Source organism: Artemia sp. Qi Xiang Cuo, chromosome 6 (genome assembly GCF_049724085.1).
Source record: "Artemia sp. Qi Xiang Cuo chromosome 6, ASM4972408v1, whole genome shotgun sequence".
In the NCBI taxonomy this organism is placed as follows: Eukaryota; Metazoa; Arthropoda; class Branchiopoda; order Anostraca; family Artemiidae; genus Artemia; species Artemia sp. Qi Xiang Cuo.
In genome coordinates this window covers 2,444,432-2,470,286 of record NC_142799.1, presented here as the reverse complement: position 1 = coordinate 2,470,286, position 25,855 = coordinate 2,444,432, and the positions used below count along the sequence as shown (strand labels likewise).

The 25,855-nt window shown below is 35.5% G+C and overlaps 1 protein-coding gene across 1 annotated transcript in view; it reads left to right on the top strand.

Annotated features, from left to right (window-relative positions):
- LOC148950790 (putative protein disulfide-isomerase A4) overlaps window positions 1-25,855 on the top strand; it is a 112,560-nt gene that overhangs the window by 66,299 nt on the left and 20,406 nt on the right. Inside the window, exons 5-6 of the mRNA XM_089090460.1 lie at window positions 15,059-15,278; window positions 24,219-24,509. Of these exons, the coding sequence (XP_088946586.1) occupies window positions 15,059-15,278; window positions 24,219-24,509 (511 nt within the window). The remainder of the gene's footprint in view (window positions 1-15,058; window positions 15,279-24,218; window positions 24,510-25,855) is intronic.

The following is a 25,855-nucleotide window of genomic DNA, read 5'->3' as shown; positions in this document are numbered from 1 at the left end:
ATTGCCTTTCGAACTTAAAAATCAAAATAAATATTAAATAAAATGGCAAATCTGTTATTATTATGATTCTTGGTTATTACTTGAAATTTTACAGATTACCAACCAAACTGTCTTCAACATAGGTTTAAAAGACATATGGATACGCTGTGCAGCCGCGGGAGCCTTTTACCTGCTGATAAACCCCTTCCAACAAAAGATTTGGAATGTTTTTAAAGCTTATTATTTTTGAAAGTAATTTTCCTGGAATCGGGTTGAGCTGTTTTACCGCAAAATCAGAATTTTGGCAAACCAGCATCCAGATTACAGGTGTATGAAGCTCAAATATTGTGGAACCTGGCCCAATGAATATGTTTATTTTTCTCTAATCATGCTCCTCAAGACGTGTCATATTTTGAGACAAATGACTTTTTGAGAAATTTCAAGAACCCTGATCTTACTGTTCAGGCACTTTTCCAGAAAATCAAGGGAAATTCTGCTCTGATCACCCATGTAACGACTTTTATAAGATTATCACAAGTCCTCAGTTTGATATCCCACTGGGCATTTCTTTTTAATTCATCGCTTTTGACTAAGAATTGTGAGCATAAAAATGTTTGGGCTTTGACTAAGCAAAAACCCAAATGTGAGAATCATGGTTTAAGACAATAGAAGTAACATTGTAGTGGATTGATTAGGTCAATAAAATAAAGTTAAATCAACCTAATTAAATTAAACCTAAATTGACCAAAAAGCTTCGTCTCAATGTTGATGCGCTATTAATGGTTTTTGCTATGCTTATGGCTTCCATCACTACTTCTAAAAGGAATTTTTCTACCTTAACATTGGTCAAATATCTAAGGAATATTGAAAAGAGTAACAGAGGCCCAGCTGAATTGACTGAAATGTATCCTTAAGGCCGGACGGTATGATTAACGAAAATTAGCTATGAAGAAGAGGTCTAACTGTACAAAATGGGGTGGCTATCTTGTGATGAGTACAAATGGGTTTAGAAGGCGGTCTTTAACTTGACTCTGCAAAACTTAAATAGCAGGGTTTCGAGCTCTCACCTGATTTTAAAAGACAAAATCGCAAAAAAGGTAAAAGGCGGGCAGATATGAAGAAGTTCGTTTCGTTCTCAGCATTAGCCTTTAGTCAAATTGAGGAAAGACTAGAAATTTAAAAAAGAAGAAGAATCAATTAAAGAAAAACGCAAGGACAATTGATAAAACATTGACAAGGAAGAATACGCTTATTTAGGATAAATTATTTGACAATTTATTGATAATACTATTAAAATCAAAGTATCTGGAATACTATTTATTTTGATTTTAATTTCAATTGCCTTTCGAACTTAAAAATCAAAATATATTGTAATATTTCTTTAAATAGGGATTTGGGGGAATATTCGCTTAATGCCTTATATACAAATTTAATTAGAAATGATTTAACTAATTATATAAGAAAAGCTAGTAAACAATTCCACTCAACCTGTTACCGATAGACCTTCTCGGCTGACTGCCAAAAAGGCAAGATTAGCTTTAAGAGCTTGTCTGTAAGTGTTTCTTATTCCATTTGAATGAACTGTCTTTTTTCACTTCGCTTGGTATGCCAGTCCTGGTTGAACTTCCTTGAAGTAATGATGGAATTTTAATGTGAGTTTCTCTTATATTGGTTTTTTCTTCATTTGTTTTGCTGAGGACGGCTCTTGGATATAGGATCGAAATATTCACTTAAAATCGCGTTCCACTGTCTTATATAAAAATTTCCCTATTAATCCACTTATTGTTTATGATGGAAAGGCAGTGTGGTCGTCGTGTCTATTTAGATCTAGACTATAAGATCAGAGTCCTAATATTTTCTTTAAAAGTGGGTTGTTTAGAAAGATGTAAGTTTTTATCAGAATAATTAACAGAAAAATAGACCTATTCCATAGGCCAGGTCCCATAGTATTTGGCAATCATTCTAATCTTGTCGTTAATCTGATATGCCAAAAATCCAATTTTGTGGTTAAACAGCTTAACCCAATTCCAGGAAAAGTATTTTGACGAAGTTTAGCAATCAATGAAACTTTTGAAAATTTTCTTTCACAAATGTATAATTAGTTTCCTTGGTCTATTTTTGCTACACTATTCATCATTTTTTCTGCGTCACAGGACATATCTCGATGAAAATTTAAATTTGTAAGTTCATTTCCTCGAATTTCTACCATTCTTCTCAACACACTTTTAGGGTATGTTATCAATCTTGAGATATAAAAACTTCTTTTGGCTGCATTGGCATAAACTAGGAATATTATAAAACAAAGCTAAACTATTATTCCAAAAAATAAAATAAAAGTTAACAAAAAAATCTTTTTCCAAAGTATTACAAGCTCAGATTTTAAAACTGTTGATTAATATCATACAATTCAGTATTCTATGAAACGGAGAAAATCGAACCCTTGAATTTAGTAGATGTTAACAAAAGGTTGCCAACTTTATGAATGTAAGTCTTTGGGCTGGAAACTCTGATGGCAAATCTCTAGGGGTCCTAGACATGAGAACTGGGACTAAATGCTCTGGGGTAGGCTACATATATTGAGTGAAAATTTTAGCCTGTATGTACACGTACTGCTGTCTGTATTATACCTATCAAAACGATGCTTAGGGGCACCTTCTCAATGAAATTGTTCTATTTTTGTTGTTTATTGTATTTACTTGGTATATGTTTTTTTTTTAGTTCAACTCCTTACCGATACGTTGCTTATACATTTAGTATCGGAAGCCTTTTGTTTTACTATCAAGATTGGGCTGAGCAGCAGCAACACTTGCAGAACTTATTATCTACTCATTTTGAAAAATGTTTTGAAAATACAATTTTACGACCAGAAATGAAGTCATATAATAAGTCAAATATAAAATGAGATGAATTGCGATGAATGAACAAAAGAAACCTTAAAAAATACAGAAGCTAAAATCAATTATCACATTAAACTAAAAACCAATTGATACTACCATTGATAGCTAAAGTGATTAATAATATTCAAAATTTTTGACGTAACACCTTAAATTAGGTATCCTTTTCTTAGACCACACTGCCATTCTATGACGAATAAATAAAAGTTCAAATGGGGATAAAACCCCATTTGAACTTTTATTTGCTCGTCATAGAACGGCAGTATGGTCTAAAAACAGGATACCTAATTTAAGGTGTTACGTCGAACATACGTCGTATACATGGGGAAATGAGACACCAAGTAAACAACTATAAAATCAACGTTTCATTTGCAATCAAACAGTTCGAGGTAAAGAACTGTAAGTAAGGAGGGAGCCGGTTCAATAGTAACCAAAACTCTAAAAAAACGGAATTTCGATACCAATAGATACATCAAAGAATTGTATTTTTATGCTGATTTTAAATATATAAGTTTTATCAAGTTTATTCTTACGCATCAAACGTTACGAACCTGAGAAAATTTGCCATATTTTCGAAAAAAGAAGGAAACATCCCCAGAAAATTATAGAATCTTATTGAAAATCTCGCCATCAGATTCAGTGTATCAGATAACCCTACTGTAGGGATTTCAAGCTCCTATCTGCAATTAAATTTTAAAAAACAAGTTATTTTAACTGAAAGTAAGGAGCGACATTAAAACTTAAAACGAACAGAAATTATTCCGTTTATGAAACAGGCTGTCCAATCCTCAACACCTCGCTCTTTGCGCTAAAGTTTTTTATTGTTTGAAAAAATAAAGTTGTGAGACAGAGTCAAACTTTATCGTAAAGAGAGGGGCGTTGAGAAGGGGACAGTCCCTTTCATATACGTAATAATTTCTGTTCATTTTAAGTTTTAATGTCGCTCCTTACTTTCAGTTTAAAAAAAAATTGTTCTTTTTAATTTAATTAATTAAAAAAAATTTTTCCAGAAAATAAGTTTTTCAAATAAAAGTAACGAACTCCATTAAACAAAAAAAATGAACAAAAATAAACGCAAATAATCTACCAAGCGTGAAGCACCCACAAATCAGCATCGATAAATAAATGAAACTCAAAACGAATAGAAATTACAATGAATAACCGAGTCAAACTCAAAACGAGCGGAAATTAACATAAGTAGGGCGCAAAACCCCTGTGCCTTCCCAAGGCCAGAACAAAACTTGCACTTTATTGAAAAAATACAGATGAATGTGCATTGTCAGTTTAATATACCTATACTGTTATTTAGTAATCAAAATGTTAATATTATTTGATTTATTAAAGTTATAAAAGTAAAAAAAGTTAATAAATAATACATCGTCCAGTTAAAAAAAAACTAATAAATAATACATTGTGCCAACATTGTTCTTATATGCCCCCGGGGCATAACTTAAAACCCTTGCCCTGAGGGTTGTGGGGGACTGTCCTCCTCTTTGCTTAGTCCCCGTTTCTTGTCTCGTTCTCGAGTGTCCCCGTTCTTTACTTACGCAGCGCGATCGTTCTTCCAATGATTTATACAACAACTTTCTATATAAACCTTATATGCCCCCAGGGCATAAATTACAACCCTTGCACTGAGGATGTTATCATCCTAAAAGACCTAATTTCCAGAACGTTCAACTACGTTGAACAAAATGAATATCTCAAAATTTTTATTGGATGTGTTTGAGAAAATGGTGAGCGTTAGGGGAGTGTTAGTCGCTCTCCAATCACTTTCAACTATTAAAAAAGGCACTAGGCCTTTCAATTTCCAATTGAATAAGACCTTTTGAAGTTTCTACAACAACGCTTTAAATAAAACCTATATATACCCCATGGCAAAACTTACAACCCTTGCACTGAGGGCAGTGGGGGAGGGGTTGTCATTCTGAAAGATCTAATTTCCAAAACTTTCAAATACGTTGAATAAAAAGGCTATTGGAGGTTTGTTGTGTGGGGTCACCACTTTTAAAGGCAAAAATGGCGCAAAGAGGTGCTATGCCACTTACTGGAGGGGGAAGATCCCTCTTTGGCCCCAAATTAGTGGGATTTCCGCGGTTACTCCAACGGTTCCGTATACTAACGTGATCGGATGGTCTATGGCCACATTTAAAGCCAAAGTTTAACGATAAGATTTATAACCAACTCTTTTAGATTCGACCTAAGCTGAAAAGTTAAAAGAGTACATAGTAAAAAAAAGCTTACTGTAATCACTCCACGCTGTATAAAAGAACTGAACTAAAAACACTTTTTCTTCCAGCCCGCTAGCCACGTGCTTCGGCGGTGGTTACTAGGGTGGTAAATGAATCTTTCCAGCCAATCCTAGGACTACTAATAATTTCGCACGCCTTATTTTCAATATTATACTTTCTATTTATTTCCGCACCTCTTTGTGGATCATCGCCATTTTGAACCCGCGTATCAAGTATTTCATTTTTTCAACAGGGTGGCAAAGCTTTACCATTTGTTTTATGGGCCGGTTCATCTCCCCCCATAGTTAGCGAAGTATTGTATTTTCTCGTAAAAGTGTTTAATGTCTGGTAACTTTCATTTTCTAGCGATTGATTCTTAGACAAATTATTATGGCTATTTGACAGCCTAGAAGTTAGTTGTGATAAAATATCCCTTTCTGGAATTCCCCAGCGGGCTTCTATTAGGCCTATCATGATTATTTTAAACTCTTGGTGATATCTTTCTTCTTTCTCTCTAGCTATTCTTTCTTCCTTCTCTCTTTGTTCCCTTTCTTGTCTATCTCTTTCGTCTTCTCGTTCTCTGGCTATTCTCATTTCATTCATGAAATTTAATAATTGTTATCTCTTATCTTTCTCCCTTTCTGTTGTATCTCTCTCTCTTTTTTTTCTATGGGCTTCCCTCGCCCTTTTAATCTCATCTCTTTCCGACATAATTTCAAAATTTAGTTTGTCAGTATTTCTTCTAAATTAATTTTATGAATTAAATTTTTATATATCTGTCATATCTCTATCTGGCAACTCCCCTTCATTTGGCACAGCCTCTGAAGGATGAGTTCGTCTTGTTTTTTCACATATTATTTCTTCCTTGTTTATTTCATACCCCCTCATTTTACCGCGTCTACTTCTCTCTGATTATATTATCTCTTATTCAATTAGTCAATCTTGGTAAGCTCAAAAACTGTTACACAAAAATTATGGTACGCAATAACTATTGTCAATTATCAGCTCCGTGTAATGAGATTCAACAATTTTTCAAATAACTGGAATGTCTAGACTTCATTAGGGAATAACAACTTCTTTCACAACAAGCAGTTTTACGCGAGTGAATTATATCTCCGAAAAACGAATTAACAGGGGTTAGACAAGAAAATAATCAGATAAGCCGCGCGAATACTCCACTAGTGAATTAGCTGGACTAAACTCAAACAGGTGAACTACCCTGTAAAACAAATCACGTATCCCTCCTGGATACTCGTATTCCAAATATAATCTCCTCCTGGGCAGATTACTCAATAGGACAGGTGCCTCCCACCTTTCTTGTCCAGTATGCGCTCAAACTGACAAATTCTCCTAATTTGTCGTCCTCAATACTCTTATAACCTTCGTCACTGAAGATTATCTCTAAGTCCGCAATTCACTCAAATAATAACCCAACTTTCAACGTTTTCTTATCTGTCCTTAAACCCCGTAATACTTTTAAATACGGAGATTCCCCCAATGTAGACTCAACTCATTAATTTCACGTTATTCTTTTTTATTTTTGTCTAACAAGGCCCAAAGCCCATTATAGACTTTCATAATTTTATTAATTAAATGTGTAATTTTGTCTTTTTATATGTCACCACAATAGGCTACTGTCTAGGCCAAATTAATCGTCTCTTCGAAAACGTGGAATTCTTTTATTATCAACGCTGTTAATAATTCCTGTTTTTGCTGCCACCACTTTTTGGAGGATTATTGTGCGGGGTCACTACTTTTAAAGGCAAAAATGGCGCAAAGAGTTACTTGAGGGAGAAGATCCCTCTTTGGCCTCAAATTAGTGGGATTTCCGCGGTTACTCCAACGGTTCCGTATACTAACGTGATCGGATGGTCTATGGCCACATTTAAAGCCAAAGTTTACCGGTAAGATTTTTAACCAACTCTTTTAGATTCGACCTAAGCTGAAAAGTTAAAAGAGTACATAGTAAAAAAAAACTTACTGTAATCACTCCACGCTGTATAAAAGAACTGAACTAAAAACTCTTTTTCTTCCAGCCCGCTAGCCGCGTGCTTCGGCGGGGGTTACTAGGGTGGTAAATGAATCTTTCCAGCCAATCCTAAGACTACTAATTTACTGGTCAACCTCCCTAACTGCGCAATTCTTTACCTCGTGGTCTATTAAGCACGTACGCAGTTAAGAGGACCCAAAATGGCGTCAAAAATAATAGTAAAATTAATATTTATTACTTAAGGAAGGAAAATAATTAAGGGGCCAAATAAAATGAATCTGGGAGGGACATTTATCTGAAAAAACTGGGACCAAGGGTTCCAACAATGGCTATCTAAAAAATTTGATTGGATGTGTTTGGGGAAAAGGTGTGCATGACAGGGGGGTTAGTTCTCCTCAAATCACTTTCGACTATTAAAAAGGGCACTATTCCTTTGAATTTCAAATCGAATGAGTCCTTTTTCAAGTTTCTACGACAAAGATTTTAATAAAACCTTAAATGTCCTTGGGCATAACTTATAATCCTTGCCCTCAGGGTTGTGGGGGAGTGTCCTCCTCAAAAATATATTTTATATCTGCAAATCAACTACGCTGAACAAAATGACTATCTCAAAATTTTTATTGGATTTTTTTGGGGTAATGATGGGCGTGGGGGGGGGGCTAGTTGCCCTCCAATCACTTTCGACTATTAAAAAGGGCACTACCCTTGGAATTTCCAATCGAATGAGCTTTTTTTGAAGTTTCTACGACAAGACCTTCTTTAAAAAACTTATATGCCCCCAGGGCATAGCTTAAAACCCTTGCCCCGAGGGATGAGAGGGAGTGTCCTCCTCAAAAACATATTTTCCATCTGGAAATCAACTACGCTGAACAAAATGGCTCTCCCAAAATTTTGGTTGGATGTGTTTGGGGAAATGATGGGCGTGGGGGGGGGGCTGTTGCCCTCCAATAGCTTTCGCCTATTGAAAAGGGCACTAGCCCTTTGAATTTCCAATTGCATGAGCCTTCTTTGAAGTTTCTATGACAACACCTACTATAAAAACCTCATATGCCCCCAGGGCATAACTTAAAACCCTTGCCCTGAGGGTTGTGGGGGAGTGTCCTCCTCAAAAACATATTTTCTATTTGGAAATCAACTACGCTGAACAAAATAACTATCTCAAAATTTTGATTGGATGTGTTTGGGGGAATGAGGGGCGTCGGGGGGGGGGGCGAGTTGCCCTCCAATCCCTTTTGGCTACTAAAAAGGTTACTAGCCCTTCGAATTTCCAATCGAATGAGCCTGTTTTGAAGATTCTACGACAACGCCTACTATAAAAGCCTTATATGCCCCCAGGGCATAACTTAAAACCCTTGCCCTGAGGGTTGCGGGGGAGTGTCCTCCTCAAAAAGATATTTTCCATTTGGAAATCAACTACGCTAAACAAAATGGTCATCTCAAAATTTTGATTGGATGTGTTTGGGGGAATGATGGACGTGGGGGAGGGCCAGTTGCCCTCCAATCACTTTTGACTATTAAAAAGGGCACTAGCCACCTTAATTTCCAATAGAATGAGCCCTTTTCGAAGTTTCTACGACAACTCCTCCGATACGAACAGTCGAAATATTGTTCTGATTTACGTAACGAACTTCTATATTCGTTTGTTTTTATTACGTATATTAGGAAGTTCGTCCCCTAGTCTATACCTCGCTCTTTACGCTAAAGTTCGAATTTTGTTCAAATCACAAACCCCTGAATCACAAAGGCCGGTTAATTAGAATAGATAGCTCTTTTGAAAGTATTAAAAAAAAACTTTAGCGTATAGGGCGATGTATTGACTAGGGGGCTAACCCCCTCATATACGTAATAGTTTCTTTCCATTTTAAGTTTTAATATTGCTCCTTACTTTCAGTTGAAAAAACTTGTCTTTTTATTTAATTTTTAATGGTTTTTTAAATGATGCTGGGAACACCGGAACCTCTTCATAGAAATGTCCCTTCTCCCAAGGAAAAATCTTCTATGGAAAGATCCTCCCACGTAACCCCCGCCCCCCCCCCCCACCAGAAAAGATCCCTCATGAAAACGTCTGTATACTTCCCATTAACCAATACTATATGTAAACACTGGGCAGAGTTAATAACTTGCATCCCTTGCCCCTAGATCTGTGGGACATTAAATCATCCTCAAAGACATATTTATTAGATTTTCGACTATGCTGAACAAAATGGTTATCTCAAAATTTTGATTGGGTGACTTTGAGAAAAAATGAGCGTGGGAGGGGGCCAAGTTGCCCTCCAATTTTTTTTGTCACTTACAAAGGGCACTAGAACTTTTAATTTCTGTTCGAATGATCCCTCTCAAGATATTCTAGGACTACTGGATCGATACGATAACCCCAGGGGAAAATAAATAAATAAATAAACACGTATCCGTGATCTTTCTTCTGGCAAAAAATCCATTCCACATTTTTGCCGATAGGAACTTGAAACTTCTATAGTTGGATTGCGTGTTTATTTGTTTTTTGTTGTTTTTTTTTTCTTCCAGGCGTGATCATATCGACCCAGTGGTCCTAAAATGTCGCAAGAGTGCTCATTCGACCGGAACTTAAAAGTTCTAGTGCCCCTTTTAAGTGACCGAAAACAGGAGGGCAACTAGGCCCCCTCCCACGCTCGTTTTTTTCTCAAAGTCACCAGAACAAAATTTTGAGATAGCCATTTTGTTCAGCATTTTCAAAAAAATTTCATAACTATGTCTTTGAGGAAGACTTAATACCCCATAGTCCCTGGGGGAAGGGCTGCAAGTTATTAACTTTGCCCATTGTTTACATATAGTATTGGTTATTGGGAAGTATACAGACGTTTTCAGGGGGATTTCTTCTAGTGGGGGGAGGGGTTCGAAAGGAAGAGATTACGTTGTTGGATCTTTCCATGGAGGAATTTTTCATGGGAATAGTGATTAAAATTTAAAAAATTAAAACTTAAAGATTAAAGATAAATTAAAACTTTTAAAGATTAAAAATTAAAACGAACAGAAAATATTACCTATATAAGGGGGGTTGCCCCTCCTCAATAGCCCGCTGTTACGCTATAGTTTTTTTTTAACTTTTAAAAAAGGTTATTATTCTAATTAAACAGCCTTTGTGAGTCAGGAGTCATTTCTAAATAAATGGAAGAAAAGTCAAACTTTGGTTATTATAAGGTTATTATTAGTTAAAAAAAGAGTAAAACTAATATGCAAATTTAGTTTTAATTATTCATGTACGGTGATCCAAATTCAAAACCTGCATTAATTCAAATACGTTCAGAAATTAAATAAAAAAAGGTTTGTTTAACTGAAAGTAAGTAACGACATTAAAGCTTAAAACAAACAGAAATTATTCCGTATATGAAAGGGGTTGTCCCCTCCTCAACGCCACGATCTTTACGCTAAAGTTTGACTTTTTCTCACAGCTCTAATTTTTAAACCAATTAAAAACTTTAGTGTATAGGTGGGGCGTTGAGGAGGGGACAGCCCCTTTCATATTCGGAATAATTTCTGTTCGTTTTAAGTTTAAATGTCGCTCCTTACTTTCAGTTAAAAAAAACTTTTTTTTTAATTAGAAGACACGGAAGGCTTTGCCACCTTCATTAGAAATTTGTTTTACATTTGGGCAAGATTAAAGAAGGAAATTTATATGAAGACTTTGAATGAACTTTGTCATTGAACTCTATCTGGAAAAAAAATCAAGTGAATAATCTGGAAGTTCATTATTATGTGAATGACCAGAAAAGTTCAATATTTTGTTATGCTAGTTTCAATTTTATTATTTTATTATTTCTACTGACGACGGTCGCTGTATATGTGACGGAAATATCTAGACTTTTGTACCTGTTTTTTTTTTTTTTTTCACCGTCTAAATACATGCATTTATCCCCATTTGAAGTTTTATTTTATATTCAAAATTGAAACGGACAGAAACTATCCCAAATAAGAGTTGGATTACCACCACCTTAAACACTTTATTTTTGAAGGAGGTGATGTTTTATTAGACTGAACATCGACATCGACAACTCAAAGAAAACTCAAAGACATCGACAAATCAAAGACAAAATCACAACCCTAATCAAGGTTTACAAATGGAATCAAGTTTCTTAAATTATATACAACGTTTGGGCGTCATTTAAGCCTTTATAGAAATGAAATTTATAATTAAATGGATTTTTTTTTTTTTGGCTAAGTATAAAATGTAAAAAAAAAATTACGATACTAACAAGGGTTACAGAAAGAAAAAAAAACTTGGAATAATTAGACCTACGTTTGATTCTTCTAGTTTAATTCTACTGATTTAAAAGAACAAGTTCTTGGTCAAAACCTTAATCTCTGATTCCATTTCAGTGAAACATATAGAAAATTTAGGATAAATAACACTTTTTGAGCAAACAATGGTAAAAAAAAGCTTTGGTTATTTTAGCCTTCTGTCGAGCCACTTTCTCGGGGACCTAATGTTTTATTATCAATTTTTACATCCACATTTGGGCTCCCTTGGACACTAAGACATGAGCATTGGGCCAATGAAAGTAAAATCTTTGACCCAGAAAAGACTTCCCCTAGCCCCTATCCCTTCCCAACAAATGTGTTTTGATCTTGACCCACATAATAATCAAACAGTTCATGGTGTAAGGAGCGACCCGGCTAAATAGTAACCGATACTCCAAAAACAGAATTTTGATACCAATAGATATATCAATTGAATCGGCTTTTTATGTTAATTTCAAATATATGAACTTCATTGAGTTTAGTTTTACCCATCAAAGGTTACGAGCCTGAGAATTTTTTCCTGCTTTTTGAAATAAGGGGGAAACAGCCATTAAAAGTCAAGTGATCTCGATGATAATCACACCAACAGATTCAGCGCATCACAGAACCCTACTGTATAGAATACTACTATATGAACCCTACTGAAATTTTGTATTTTTTTGCCAGAAGAATGATCACGGATGCGTATTTTTTTTTCAGGGGTGATCGTATCGACCCAGTTGTCCTAGAATATCGGGATAGGGCTCATTTGAACCGAAATGAAAAGTTCTAGTGCTCTTTTTAAGTGACCAAAAAATTGGAGGGCAACTAGGCCCCTCCCCTGCCCCTTTTTTCCCAAAATCATCAGATCAAAATTTTGAGATAGTTATTTCTTTCATTATAGTTGAAAGGCCCAATAACTCTGCCTTTGGGTATAACATAACCCCCCCCCCCACAACCCCAGGGGAAAGGCCTTTAAGTTATAAAATTTGTCCATTTTTTACGCATAGCATTTGTTATTGGGATGTAAGTATACATATTCGGGTGGGGGGGGGGCAAATTTTCTGCTGGGGGTTTTTCCACGGGAAATTCTCCATGGGTAGGGAAGTTTACAGGGAGCGAACTTGTCAGGGAAAATTATACACTTTGGGAATTTGCCAGAATTCCTATACAAAATTCTGTTTATATGTCTTGCTTTCTCTTTTCCGTCTAAATTTTAGGCGCAGAGTAATTAAGAGTAATTGTCCGGGGTAAACTTTCACCGGGATTGAATTGTCTAGAGGATATTTCGGTGAGGAGGGGGTTTTTCCGTGGAGGTGGGGTCAGATTTTCTATCATTATTTAAAAAATGATCAGAAATTAAATAAAAAAAACAAGTTTTTTTCAACTGAAAGTAAGGAGCAACGTTAAAACTCAAAACAAACAGGAATTATTACGTATATAAAGGGGGTTGCCCCCTCCTTAACGCCTCACTCTTGACGCTTAAGTTTGAATTTTGTCCCAATTCTTTAATAATGACTCCTGAAACACAAGAGCCGTTTAATTAGAACAATAAGACGCTTTTTTAAAAGTGCTAAGAAACTTTAGCGTAAAGAGCGAGGTGTTTAGGAGGGGCAACGCCCTTTATATACGTAATAATTTCTGTTCGTTTTAAGTTTTAATGTTGCTCCTTACTTTCAGTGGAAAAAACTTGTTTTTTTATTTAATTCCCTGAAAGCCTCGAGCCGTTCGTGCACCCAAGATAAACACACCCCCTTTTCTTCCATTAAACTCATCTGTAAATATTTTATAAAACTCAATGCCGTTGTCGCAGGGGCTGCAAAGGTCATTTCATCTCCAGAGACATATTAATTAGATCTTCCGACAATTTTGAACAAATTGGTTATACTAAAATTCTAATCCAATACTACTAGGCAATATGGGGGGGGGGGCAGGAATTTAAAAGTTTTTGGGAGAGGGCTGGTTATCAGTTAATCAATTTTTACTCTTAAAACCAACATTTATTAATATAAAATTGATTGAAGCTCTTGCCCAGATTCTAACCCACCCCCCCCCCTCTCCCATACGAAATTTCTGTGGAAAGAATGATAAATACATATGAGGGAATAATAATACATAATGATAAATCAAACAGTTCGTGGTAACTAACTGTAAGTAAGGAGTGACCCGGCTCAATAGTAAACTGAGAAAATTCGCCTTATTCTCGAAAAAAGGGAGAAACACCCCCTAAAATCATAGAACTTTAATGAAAATCACACCATCAGATTCAGCGTAGCAGAGAACTCTACTATAGAAGTTTCAAGCTCCTATCTACAAAAATGTGGAATTTTGTATTTTTTGCCAGAAGAAAGATTACCGATGCGTGTTTATTTTTTTCCAGGGGTGATCGTATCAATGCCCTTTTTAAGTGACCAAAAACTGGAAAGCAACTAGGCCCCCTCCAACGCTAATTTTTTCCCCAAAGTCACCCGATCAAAATTTTGAGATAGCCAGTTTGTTCAGCATGATCGGAAAATACATTAAATATGTCTTTGAGGATGACTTAATCTCCCACAGTCCCCGGGGAAAGGTCTGTAAGTTATGAACTTTGCCCAATGTTTACATATAGTATTGGTTATTGGGAAGTATGCAAAAGTTTTCAGGAGGGATTTTTTCTAGTAGTTGGAGGGGGTGGGGGGGTGGATCGGGGGTTACGTGGCAGGATCTTTCCATGAAGGAAATGTTCATGGGGGAAGAGACATTGCTATGAAGGGGGCATCGGATTTCTCAGCATTATTTAAAAAAAGATCAGATATTAAATAAAAAAAAACAATTTTCTCAACTGAAAGTAAGGAGCAACATCAAAGCTTAAAACGAACAGAAATTATTATGTATATGACTGCATTCGCCCCCTAGTCATTACCTCGCTCTTTACGCTAAAGTTTTTTTTGTACTTTCATCAGAGCTATTTATTCTAATTAACGGCCTTTGTGATTAATCATTCTTAAAGAATTGGAACAAAATTTAAACTTTAGCGTAAAAAACGAGGCATTGACTAGGGGGCGAACCCCCTAATATACGTAATAAAAATATAAGAATATAGAAGTTCGCTACGTAAGTTAATTCGTAAGTTACGTCAGAACAAAATTTCGAGAAAGCCGTTTAGCCAAAAAAAAAAGTAAAATTAACATGCAAACTTCGCTTTAATTATTCATGTACGGTTAGCCAACAAAAACAAATCTGCATTAATTCAAAAACGTTAATAAATTAAACAAAAAAAAACAATTTTTTTTAACTGAAATTAAGGAGCGACATTAAAACTTAAAAAGAACAGAAATTATTCCGTACATGAAAGGGGCTGTCCCCTCCTCAACGCCTTGCTCTTTACGCAAAAGTTTGACTCTGTCTAACAACTTTATTTTTTTAAACAAAAAAAAACTTTAGCGTAAAGAGCGAAGCGTTGAGGAGGGGACAGCCCCTTTCATATACGGAATTATATCTGTTCTTTTTAAGTTTTAATGTCGCTCCTTACTTTCAGTTAAAAAAGAGCTTGTTTTTCTTCTTTAATACATATGAGGGACATGGCTAGTTACTAACTCGTCGTAAAATTTTCGTAAGTTTCATTTGTCAAACGGAAAGTAATCTCATGTGGTTTCCCACCAATAAGCATCAATTGGGGCTGGTGCCCCCTTAGAAAATATTTTTGAAATGTTCTAAAGTTTTTTTTTCAGATCTTTAGAAATGGCAGACCTTACGAATATAAAGGACCTCGGGATAGCAAAGGAATAGCTGAGTACATGAGGGAGCAGCTGAAATTCCCTTCAAAAGAAGTTTTTTGTGAATTGGAACTGAAGAACAATCTAGACAGGCTCGAAACAACCATTGTTGGTTTTTTCTCTAACAAAAGTGATTTCTTTAATGAATTTACAATAGCATCCAATGAAATTAGAGGTTTGTGCTTTTTTTTATAACTTCCAAGAATATTTTATGTTTTTGGGGCAACAATAGCGCAATGCTTTTGACGAAAGAAAACAGAACTAAGCTGGTTAAAACAAAAATATATTTGCTTTTAAAGTTAGGTTGAATTTTGCCTCAAAACATTTAAGAATATTAAAATCTACATTAGAAACAATACCAGTGATGGCGATCTCAAAGATTATCGTGCGGAACCTTGTATCTGTGGAAGAATAAACCTGCAAAAGACTGTTAACACTGATTATTTTTATAGCTTACAGGTTCAGATATGGCCTTAGAGTCCTAGCCCCCTCCTAAAAAACATGGTTAATAAGGACATGTTATACTTCTTCAAGATTGTCCGAAAACTACCTTGGATCTCGCTCATTAGGGCTCGAATTCAAAGAGGTCTCAATTTCACATTAACACAGCGATTTAACGAAACCTTTCTTTCTACTAAATTAATCAAAAAAAACTTTTTGCACAAAATAAGTTTTTCAAAAAAAAAAACAGTAAAGAACTCCATTTAACCAAAAATGAACAAAAATAGAATCAAATAATCTACCAAGCATGCGACTACTACGAATCAGTATCAATAAATAAATGAAACCCCCCAAAAAAACAGAAATTAAAATAAGTCAAACTTAAAACGAGCAGAAATTAATCTGAGTAGGGTTCTAAACCTTATGCTTTCTAAAAGCCAGAATATAATTTGTACCTTACTGAAATAAGTAAAATGAATTTACTGAAAAAAATGTGCAATGTCAGTTTACTATGCATGTACTGATATATATTCCTTAAAATCGTAATTAATTTTTGATTTCTTAAAGTTATAAAAGTGAAAAGATTTAAAAGAAATTTTCAGTAAAGTACAAATTATATTCTGGCTTTTAGAAAGCAAAGGGTTTAAAACCCTTCTCATATTAATATCTGCTTGTTTTGAGTTTGATTTATTTTAATTTCTGTTTGTTTTAGGTTTTGGGTTCCTCTTTTGAAGTTTCTACGACAACATTTTCTATAACAAGAAACCTTATATGCCACCAGGGCATACCTTGCAACCATTGCAATGAAGGCTATAGGGGAGGGGGTTTTCATCCTTAAGGACCTAATTTCTAGAGTTTTCAATTACGTTGAACAAAATGACTATCTCAAAATTGTGATTGGATGTGTTCGGGGAAATGATGGGCGTGAGAAAGGGGTTAGTTGTCCTCCAATTACTTTCGATTATTAAAACGGACACTAGCCCTTTCAGTTTCAAATTAAATGAGCACGTTTTGAAGTCTCTACAAAAAAACTTTCTATATGAAAATCTTATATGCCCTCAGAGAATAAATTACAACCCTCACCCTGTGGAATTTGGGGGGTTTCTCATCTTCAAAAACATATTTTCCAGAAGTTTTAACTACCTTGAAGAAAATGCCTATCTCAAAATTTTAATTTGATGTCTATCTCAAATCTTTGATTGGGTGTGATTGGGAAAATGTTGGTTGTGAGAGGAGGGTTAGTTCCCTCCAATCACTTTCGACTGTTAAAAAGGGCACTAGTCCTTTCAATTTCCAATCGAATGAGCCCTTTTTGAAGTTTCTACAACATCGCTTTCTATAAAAACCTTATATGTCCCCAGGGCATAACTAACAACCCTTGTCCTGATGGGTGTGGGGAGTTTGTCATCCTCAAAGACCTAACTTTTTAAGCTTTCAACTGAGTAGAACAAAATAACCACCTTATAATCTTGAGTCGGTGTGTTTTGGGACAAGGTGGGCGTGAGAGGGGGGTTAGTTGCCCTTCAACTACTTACGACTATTAAAAAGGGTACTATCCATTTCGATTTCAAATCGAATGAGCCCTTTTTCAAGTTTCTACAACAAAGTTTTCAATAAAACCGTATATGCACCCAGGGCATAACTTATAATCCTTGCCCTGAAGACTCAGTGCTCAACGATATAATTTCCGGAACTTTCAACTGCGTTGAACAAAAGGGCTATCTCAAAATTTTGATTGGATTTGTTTGGGGAAATGGTGGCCCTGGAAGGGGTGTTTTGTTCCTTCCATTCACTTCCGACTATTAAAAAGGGTACTAGATATTTCAATCTCGAATCGAATAAGCCCTTTTTGAAGTTTCTACGACAACGCTTTCAATAAAAACCTTATACGCCCCCAGGGCATAACTTACAACCCTTGCCCTGAGGGCTTTGGGTGAGAGGGGTTGTCCTCCTCAAAGACTTAGTTTCCAACACTTTCAACTACGTTTAACAAAATGGTTATCTGAAAATTTTGATTGGATGTGTTTTGGGAAAAGGTGGGCGTGAGAGGGGGCTTAATTGCCCTCCAATTACTTTTAACGATTAAAAGAGCACTAGCCCTTATAATTTCCAGTCGAATGATCCCTTTTTGAAGTTTCTACGACAAAGCTTTCTATAAAAACGTTATATGCCCCAGGGACATAACTTACTACCCTTGTCCTGAGTTTTTTTTGGGGGGGGAGGGGGTTGTCATCCTCAAAGACATAATTTCCAGACCTTTCAACTACATTGAACAAAATGACCATATCAAAATGTTGATCAGGAATGTTTGTGGAAATGATGGGCGTTGGAGGGGAGGATTCTTTCTCCGATTACTTTTGACTATTAAAAAGGGCAATAGCCCTCTCAATTTCAAATCAAAACAACCCTTTTTGTAGTTTTGGCGACAAAACTTTCTATAAGACACTATATGCCCCCAGGGAATAACTTACAACCTTAGCCCTGAGGGCTCTGGGGGGTTGTCATACTCAAAAACATAATTTCCAGACCCTTCAACTACGTTCAAGAAAATTGCAAAACAAACAAAATTTTCTATAAAAACCTTATATGCTCCCAGGGTATAACTTAAAACCCATGCCCTGGGGGCTCTGAGGGGGTTATCATCCTAAAAGACCTAATTTCCAGAACTTTTAGCTACGTTGAACGAAATGAATATCCCAAAATTTTGATTTTATGTGTTTGGGGAAATGGAGGGCTTGAAAGGCTGGTTAGTTGCCCTCCAATTACTTTCAACTATTAAAAAGGGCACTAGCCCTTTCAATTTCCAATCTAGTGAGTCCTTTTGAAGTTTTACGTCAACACTATCTATAAAAACCATATATGCCATCAGGACATAACTTAAAAACTTTGCCCTGAGGGCTCTAGGGGGATTTTCATCCTCAAAGACCTGATTTCCGGACCTTTCAACTACGTTGAACAAAATGTCAAACTCAAAACTTTTATTGTATGTGTTTGGGGAAATGCTGGATGTGAGAGGGGGTTTAGTTCTTCTCCAATCATTTTCGACTATTAAAAAGGCCACTAGCCCTTAGAATTTCCAATCGATTGAGCCTGTTTTGAAGTTTCTACGAAAACACTTTCTGTAAAAACCTTATATGCCCCTAGGGTGTAACTTACAACCTTGCCCTGAGGGGTTTGTAGTGGTCGTCACCCACAAAGGACTTTCAATTACGTGGAACAAAATGGCTATCTCAAAATTTTTATTGGATGTGTTTGGGGAATTAGTTGGCGTGAGAGGGGGCTAGTTGCTCTCCAATCACTTCCGAATATTAAAAACGGCACTAGTTCTTTGAATTTCCAATCGAATGAGCCCTTTTTCAAGTTTTACAACTAAGCTTTCAATAAAAACCTTATTTGCCCCCAGGGCATAACTTATAATCCTTGCCCTGAAGACTTTGGGGAGAGTGTCCTGCTCAAAGTTATAATTTCTAGAACTTTCAACTGCGTTGAACAAAATGGCTATATCAAAATTTTGATTGGATGTGTTTGGGGAAATGGTGGACGTGGAAGGGGTGTTTTTGCCTTCCAATCAGTTTCGACTATTAAGAAGGTCACTTTTGAATTGAATTAATTTCCAATCGAATGGGCCCTTTTTGAAGTTTCTACAACATTGCTATCTATAAAAACCTTATATGCCCAAAGGGCATAACTTAAAAACCTTGCCCTGAGGGCTCTGAGGGGGGTTATCTTCCTCAAAGACCCAATTTCCAAAACTTTCAACTACGTTGAGCAAAATAGCTATCTCAAAATTTTAATTGGGTGTGTTTGGGGAAAAGGTGGGCCTGAGAGAGGGGTTAGTTGCCCTCCAATCACTTTTGACTATGAAAAAGGGCACTAGCCCTTTGATTTTCAAATCGAATGAACCCTTTTTGAAGTTTTACGATAAAGTTTTCTATAAAAACCTTATATGCCCTCCAGGGCATAACTTACAACCCTCGGCCTGAGGGCTGTGGGGGGAGTGTCCTTCTTAAAAACATAATTTGTATTTGGAAATGCACTACGCGGAACAAAATGGCTATCTCAAAATTTTGATTGGATGTGTTTTAGGAAAGGGTGGGCGTGGAACGGGTGTTAGTTGCTTCCCAATCACTTTCAACTATTAAAAAGGGCACTAGCCATTTCAATTTCCAATCGAATAAGACGTTTTTGAAGTTTCTGCGACAACTCCTTCAATACAAAGTGCCCTCGCCAAAACCAGAAAATAAATAATACATTGTGCCAACATCGTTCTTTACTCAGGCAGCGCTTGCGCTGCCTATGATAATAAATGAAGCATACAAATACCATATTCAAGCGTGAGTTAGTACATCTTATAGGTGGAGATTGATCTTGATTTGAAAAAGTTTAATATGTCCTTATAGAAAGGATTGGGATAGAGGAGCTTTGGATGTAAGGCCCCGTCTTGGGTTCTAGAGCTATAAATGTTATCAATCCTGACAATTGTCTGTAGTTTTGAAATTTTATAAATGGCTACATGGAAGTAGCCAGATTTCCATCAAACAGTTCGTGGTAACGAACTGTAAGTAAGGAGCGACCCGGCTCAATGGTAACCGAAACTCCAAAAAACAGAATTTTGATACCAATCGATACATCAAAAGAATTGGATTTTAATTCTGATTTCAAATATATAAGTTTCATCAAGTTTAATTTTACTTATCAAAAGTTACGCGCCTGAGAAAATTTAGCTGATTTTTGAAAAAAGGGGGAAAGACCCCCTAAAAGCTATAGAACCTTAATGAAAATCACACCATCATATTGAGCATATCAGAAAACCCCACTGTAGAGGTTTCAAGCTCCTATCTACAAAAATGTGGAATTTTGCATTTTTTGCCAGAAGAAAGATCACGGATGCGTGTTTATTTGTTTTTTTCTTTTTTTGTTGTTTTTTTCCCCCAGGGGTGATCGTATCGACTCAGTGATCCTAGAATATCTTGGTAGGGCTCATTGGAACTCAAATTAAAAGTTCTAGTGCCCTTTTTAAGTGACCAAAAAAATGGAGGGCAACTAGGCCCCCTCCTACGCTCATTTTTTTCCCAAAGTCATCCGATCAAAATTTTGAGATAACCGTTTTGTTCAGCATGGTCGAAAATATTATAACTATGTCTTTTAGGATGACTCAATCCCTCGAAACCCCCAGGGGGAGCACTGAAAGTTATGAACTTTACCCAATGTTAACATATAGTATTGGTTATTGGGATCAGGCTCAATGGTAACCGAAACTCTAGAAAACGGTATTTTGATACAAATAGATACATCAAAAGAATTGGATTTTAATGCTGATTTCAAATATATAAGTTTCATCAAGTTTAATCCTACCCATCATAAGTTACGCGCCTGAGAAAATTTGGCTGATTTTCGAAAAAAGGGGGAAAGGCCCCCTAAAGTTATAGAACCTGAATAAAAATCACACGATCATATCCTGCGTATCAGAGAACCGTACTGTAGACGTTTCGAGCTCATATCTATAAAAATGTGGAAATTTACATTTTTTGCCAGAAGAAAGATCACGGGTGAGTGTTTATTTTAATTTTTTTTTTCCCATGGGTGATCGCATCGACACAGTGGTCCTAGAATATCGTGGGAGGGCTCATAGGAATGGAAATTAAAAGTTCTAGTGCCCTTTTTAAGTGACCAAAAAAATGGAGGGCAACTAGGCCCCCTCCCATGCTCATTGTTTTCCCAAAGTCACCTGATCAAAATTTTGAAATAGCCATTTTGTTCAGCATGTTCGAAAATATTATAAGTATGTCTTTTAGGATGACTTAATCCCCCGAAGTTCCCGGGAGGAGGGCTGAAAGTTATGAACTTTACCCAATGTTAACATATAGTATTGGTTATTGGGAAGTATACAGTACAGACGTTTTCAGGGGAGATTTTTCCTGGTAGTGGGGGGGGAGGGACGTACGTAGGGGGCCTCCGGGCCCTGCCCCCCCCCCCCCGAAATCTCACGATTTTTTTCATTTTCCCATAATTTTCTGATTTTTCTCACAGAATAATGGGTTTGAAGGATTTGGCCCCCCCCCCGCCGAAACAAATTGCCCCCCCCCCCCGAAACAAATTCCTGCGTACGTGCCTGGGGTCGGGGGTTATGTAGGAGGATCTTTCCATGAAAGAAGTTTTCATGGGGGAAGCGACATTGCTATGAAGGGGACGCCGGACTTCCCAGCATTATATAAAAAAAGATCAGAAATTACATATAAAAAAACTAGTTTTTCAACTGCAACAGCAGCAACATCAACACTTTAAACGAACAGAAAATATTACATATATGATTGGGTTCACCCCCTATTCAATACTTCACTGTTTAAGTCAAAGATTCTTTATTACTTTCATAAGAGCTATTTATTCTAATGAAGGGCGTTTGTAATTAAGCGGTCATTTTTAAATAATCGGAACAAAACTCGAACTTTCGCATAAAGATCGACGTATTGACTAGGGGGCGAACCCCGTAATATACTTATTAAAAATCTATTAATATAGCAGTTCGTTACGTAAGTTAATTCATAAGTCACGTATATTTATTACTAATAAAAACGTTCGTAAATAAAATGAAACAAGTTACGAGAAAGCCATTTAACCAAATAAAAGTAAATTAATATGAAAATTTTGTTTTAATTATTCATGTACTGTGAGCCAAGATCAAAACCTGCATTTATTCAAAAAAATTCAAAAATTAAATTAAAAAAAACAGCTTTTTTAACTGAAAGTAAGGAGCGACATTAAAACTTAAAGCGAACAGAAATTATTCCGTATATGGAAGGGGATGTCTCCTCCTCAACGCCTTGCTCTTTACGCTAAAGTTTGACTTTCTCACAACTCTATTTTTTTTAACAATAAAAAACTTTAGCGTAAAGAGCGAGGTGTTGAGGAGGGGACAGCCCCTTTCATATACGGAATAATTTCTGTTCGTTTTAAGTTTTAATGTCGCTCCTTACTTTTAGTTAAAAAAAACTGTTTTTTTTTTATTTAATTTCAAGAGACGTCAAACCCATTTCGATCGACTTCTAACAATGAAAGAACCGTTTTGTGCCCATCTTATTTTCAGTTACGACGTGATCATTATTTTTATGAAATAGTGGGTATACACATGCCGAACCTATCTAACTCTGCCCCTAATTAGCTATCAGTGAATAAAGCGTAGGAAATCTTCATAAAGTAAATATTAGGTTTACTTCTGTGCATGTTGTAAAAGGAAAAAGATAGGCTTCTTGGATTTTTACAACTTATATCTCCAAACAGAGCAAAATTATCCATCCTCAATAATTTGTGACTAAATATTATTTAAGATACAAAATGATATCCAATATCGAATCAGCCAGGCACTTGGCATGCAGCAGGCTTGTATGTATATGATTCTTGCTGTCGCTTGTCTTCTAACTAATATGAAACATTAGTTAGAATAATGAAACAAGATAATGGTTAATGTGAAACAAGATAATGGAAAATGAGGCTAATTACTGATATAGAAATTATATCAAAACATTCTTTTAATTTAGCATTCATTTTATTTTGCTTTACCATTAACATTAACTTAATCTTAAAACAATTTAATATCGAAAATAAATTAAGATACAAAATGATATCCGATATTCGACGTCGAATCAGCCTGGCACTCGGCACGCTTATATGTATTTGATTCTCGCTGTCGTTTGTCTTCTAACCGCAGATAATTTGAAACGAGATAATGGAAGATGAGGCTGAGTACCGATATCAAAATGATATCAAAACATTCTTTTTTTAATATTAATTTTATTTTAACTTAGCATTAGCATTAACTTAATCTTAAGTTAACTTAACATTGAAAATCAATTAATTTAGTACTTATATTAATTTCTTGACATCGTTTGGTGTCAAGTAGTCATTGACATCTTTTTTAGGACTATATCGATTTGGCCCATAAATGTTACTTTTAAGTAACCAATCATTTAGCAAAGAACAGAATTTCCAGCTATTCTCACTCCATTTAAAACATACTACTCAGTGCTACAACATTGAGCACATTAGTGCCTTTTTGATTGTTACATATTGAAGTTCATTTTAATTGCGGTGACTTATTGTTAAAAATTGTTAGAAATGAAGACTGAATTGCTTATAATCAACTTATATTTACCTATAATGATAATAACAGTCGTAAATCGTTTCCAGTTGATATGAAGTACTTTTTTGACAGGAATTCCAGTTCTCAAACTTTCTCTGCTAGGGTAATATACCAAATACCACCAACTAAAAACATTGTTTTGACTTAAAATAACGATAGAAGACATAACGTGCACTTGAATCCAAAAGTAACTCACGTGCACTTGAATCCAGAATTCACAATTCCTGTATAAGCAATATCACCATCTAGTTTTAAGCTCCCAAAAATTGTATGTCAATGGTAAGCCACCCACCATCAACATCCCCGCGCCCCCCCCCCAAAAAAAAAAAGGTTTAAAAATTGGTATTCGGCTGGTAGGTATCAAGCCAAATACATAGTACTGTAAAAGGCATACCAGTAAAAGCTATATCTCCACATTTTTTTTTTCAAGTACTTTTTATTTGCTATTGTATAAGTGGATGCATGGATCCACTGAATATAGATAGCAGAAATCTTATTTAAAGGCTGATATCTAAGAATTTGTATTTTACATTTCAGGCACATATCGTGTTTTACATACTTTTGATGAAAATACATTGTCTTACTACGAAATGAATCCTGATACCGTTGCAGTGTTCCAACCAGAAATATCCCATACACAGTATGAAAACAAAATTTATAGGCTTCATAAGCCAGTAGGTACCTACAAGGATATCTTGAATTTTGTTGAAGAAAAGGGAACACCTCTAGTTGGCCTTCGAAGTAAACACAATATTGGGTTCAAATATACGGGGAGGCCCTTGGTTGTGGTTTATTATGATGTTAATTATGACTACCAGTACGTGAAAGGTAAGTTCTTCTCACTTTAGGTGTAAATGTCCATAACTCTCAGTCAATTACTAATCTAAAAGCCATGGCACGATGTACGTGTCTTGTAGTGTCTTCCAGTACGTGAAAGGTAAGTTCTTGTAGTGTCAGCCAGTATGTGAAAGGTAAGTTCTTCTCACTTTAGGTGTTAATGTCCATAACTCTTAGTCAATCACTAATCTAAAAGCCATGACATCATATGTACGTGTCTTGTAGTGTCTTCCAGTACGTTAAAGGTAAGTTCTTGTAGTGTCGGCCAGTACGTGAAAGATAAGTTCTTCTTACTTTAGGTGTAAATGTCCATAACTCTTAGTCAATCACTAATCTATAAGCCATGACATGATATGCACGAGTCTTGTAGGGTCATGATATGTAGTGTCTTCATAGAGACACCAATAGGTACGTTGCACTTAGTTTGCTTGAATTAGTATACTTGAAGCTACTTACCTACTTTGAACTTACTTAGTATGCTTGAAGCATACTAAGTTTATTACCATACTGGTATATTTTTGATCCTCAGAAGAGAGTACTGGTCGTCATACACGAGTATATGATATATTTTCCTTTTTTTGCTCTTTGTCTAGTGTAATTTTTGCAATAAAATAGCTTATTTTTTGTAATTTTTTTTGTTGATTAACAAATTAACAGAAAACTTAGTATAGACACATCCCGTCCAAATGCCACAGGATAATATGAAGGAGGAAAAATTCAGCAAATCTACAAAAAAATTACATTAACCTAAGAAGGAGTTTAAAAAACGAAATAGAACATAACTGCAACATCATGTACCCTGCTACCAGTTATTTAACACTCAACTCTTTCCTTAGCAAACATTAATCAAAATAAAAAACAACAAATTTTAATGATTTCATACCATTTTATTCTATCAATTATATATGCTATGAAATCATTAAAATTGTAATTAAAGAATAATCCATTTTTTGTAGTTTTTAAACTCACTTACATCACACCTACTTTTAATGTCCTCATCTAACGAATTCCTTGACTTGACTTAGCCCCTCTAAATATAATAGAAAAACAGCCAATAATCTATTAATTGATGTAATTATAAAGTAAAAACCAATTTGAGCCTAATAGATGGCAGAAAATTTTTATAGAAATTTCATAAGTTTGAGATCTTCTTTGCAAATCTCTTTGTGAAAATCCAAAGTAAATATAAACAAAGGAATCCAAATCCAAAGAAAATATAAACAAAGTAAAAGTATGAAAATAAGAGGCTATAACGATATGAATTTTTGATGAAAATAGAAAATGGGCAAAAAGATGAAAAGTAATATTAATTGAAGATTGTAAAGATTTACTTATGG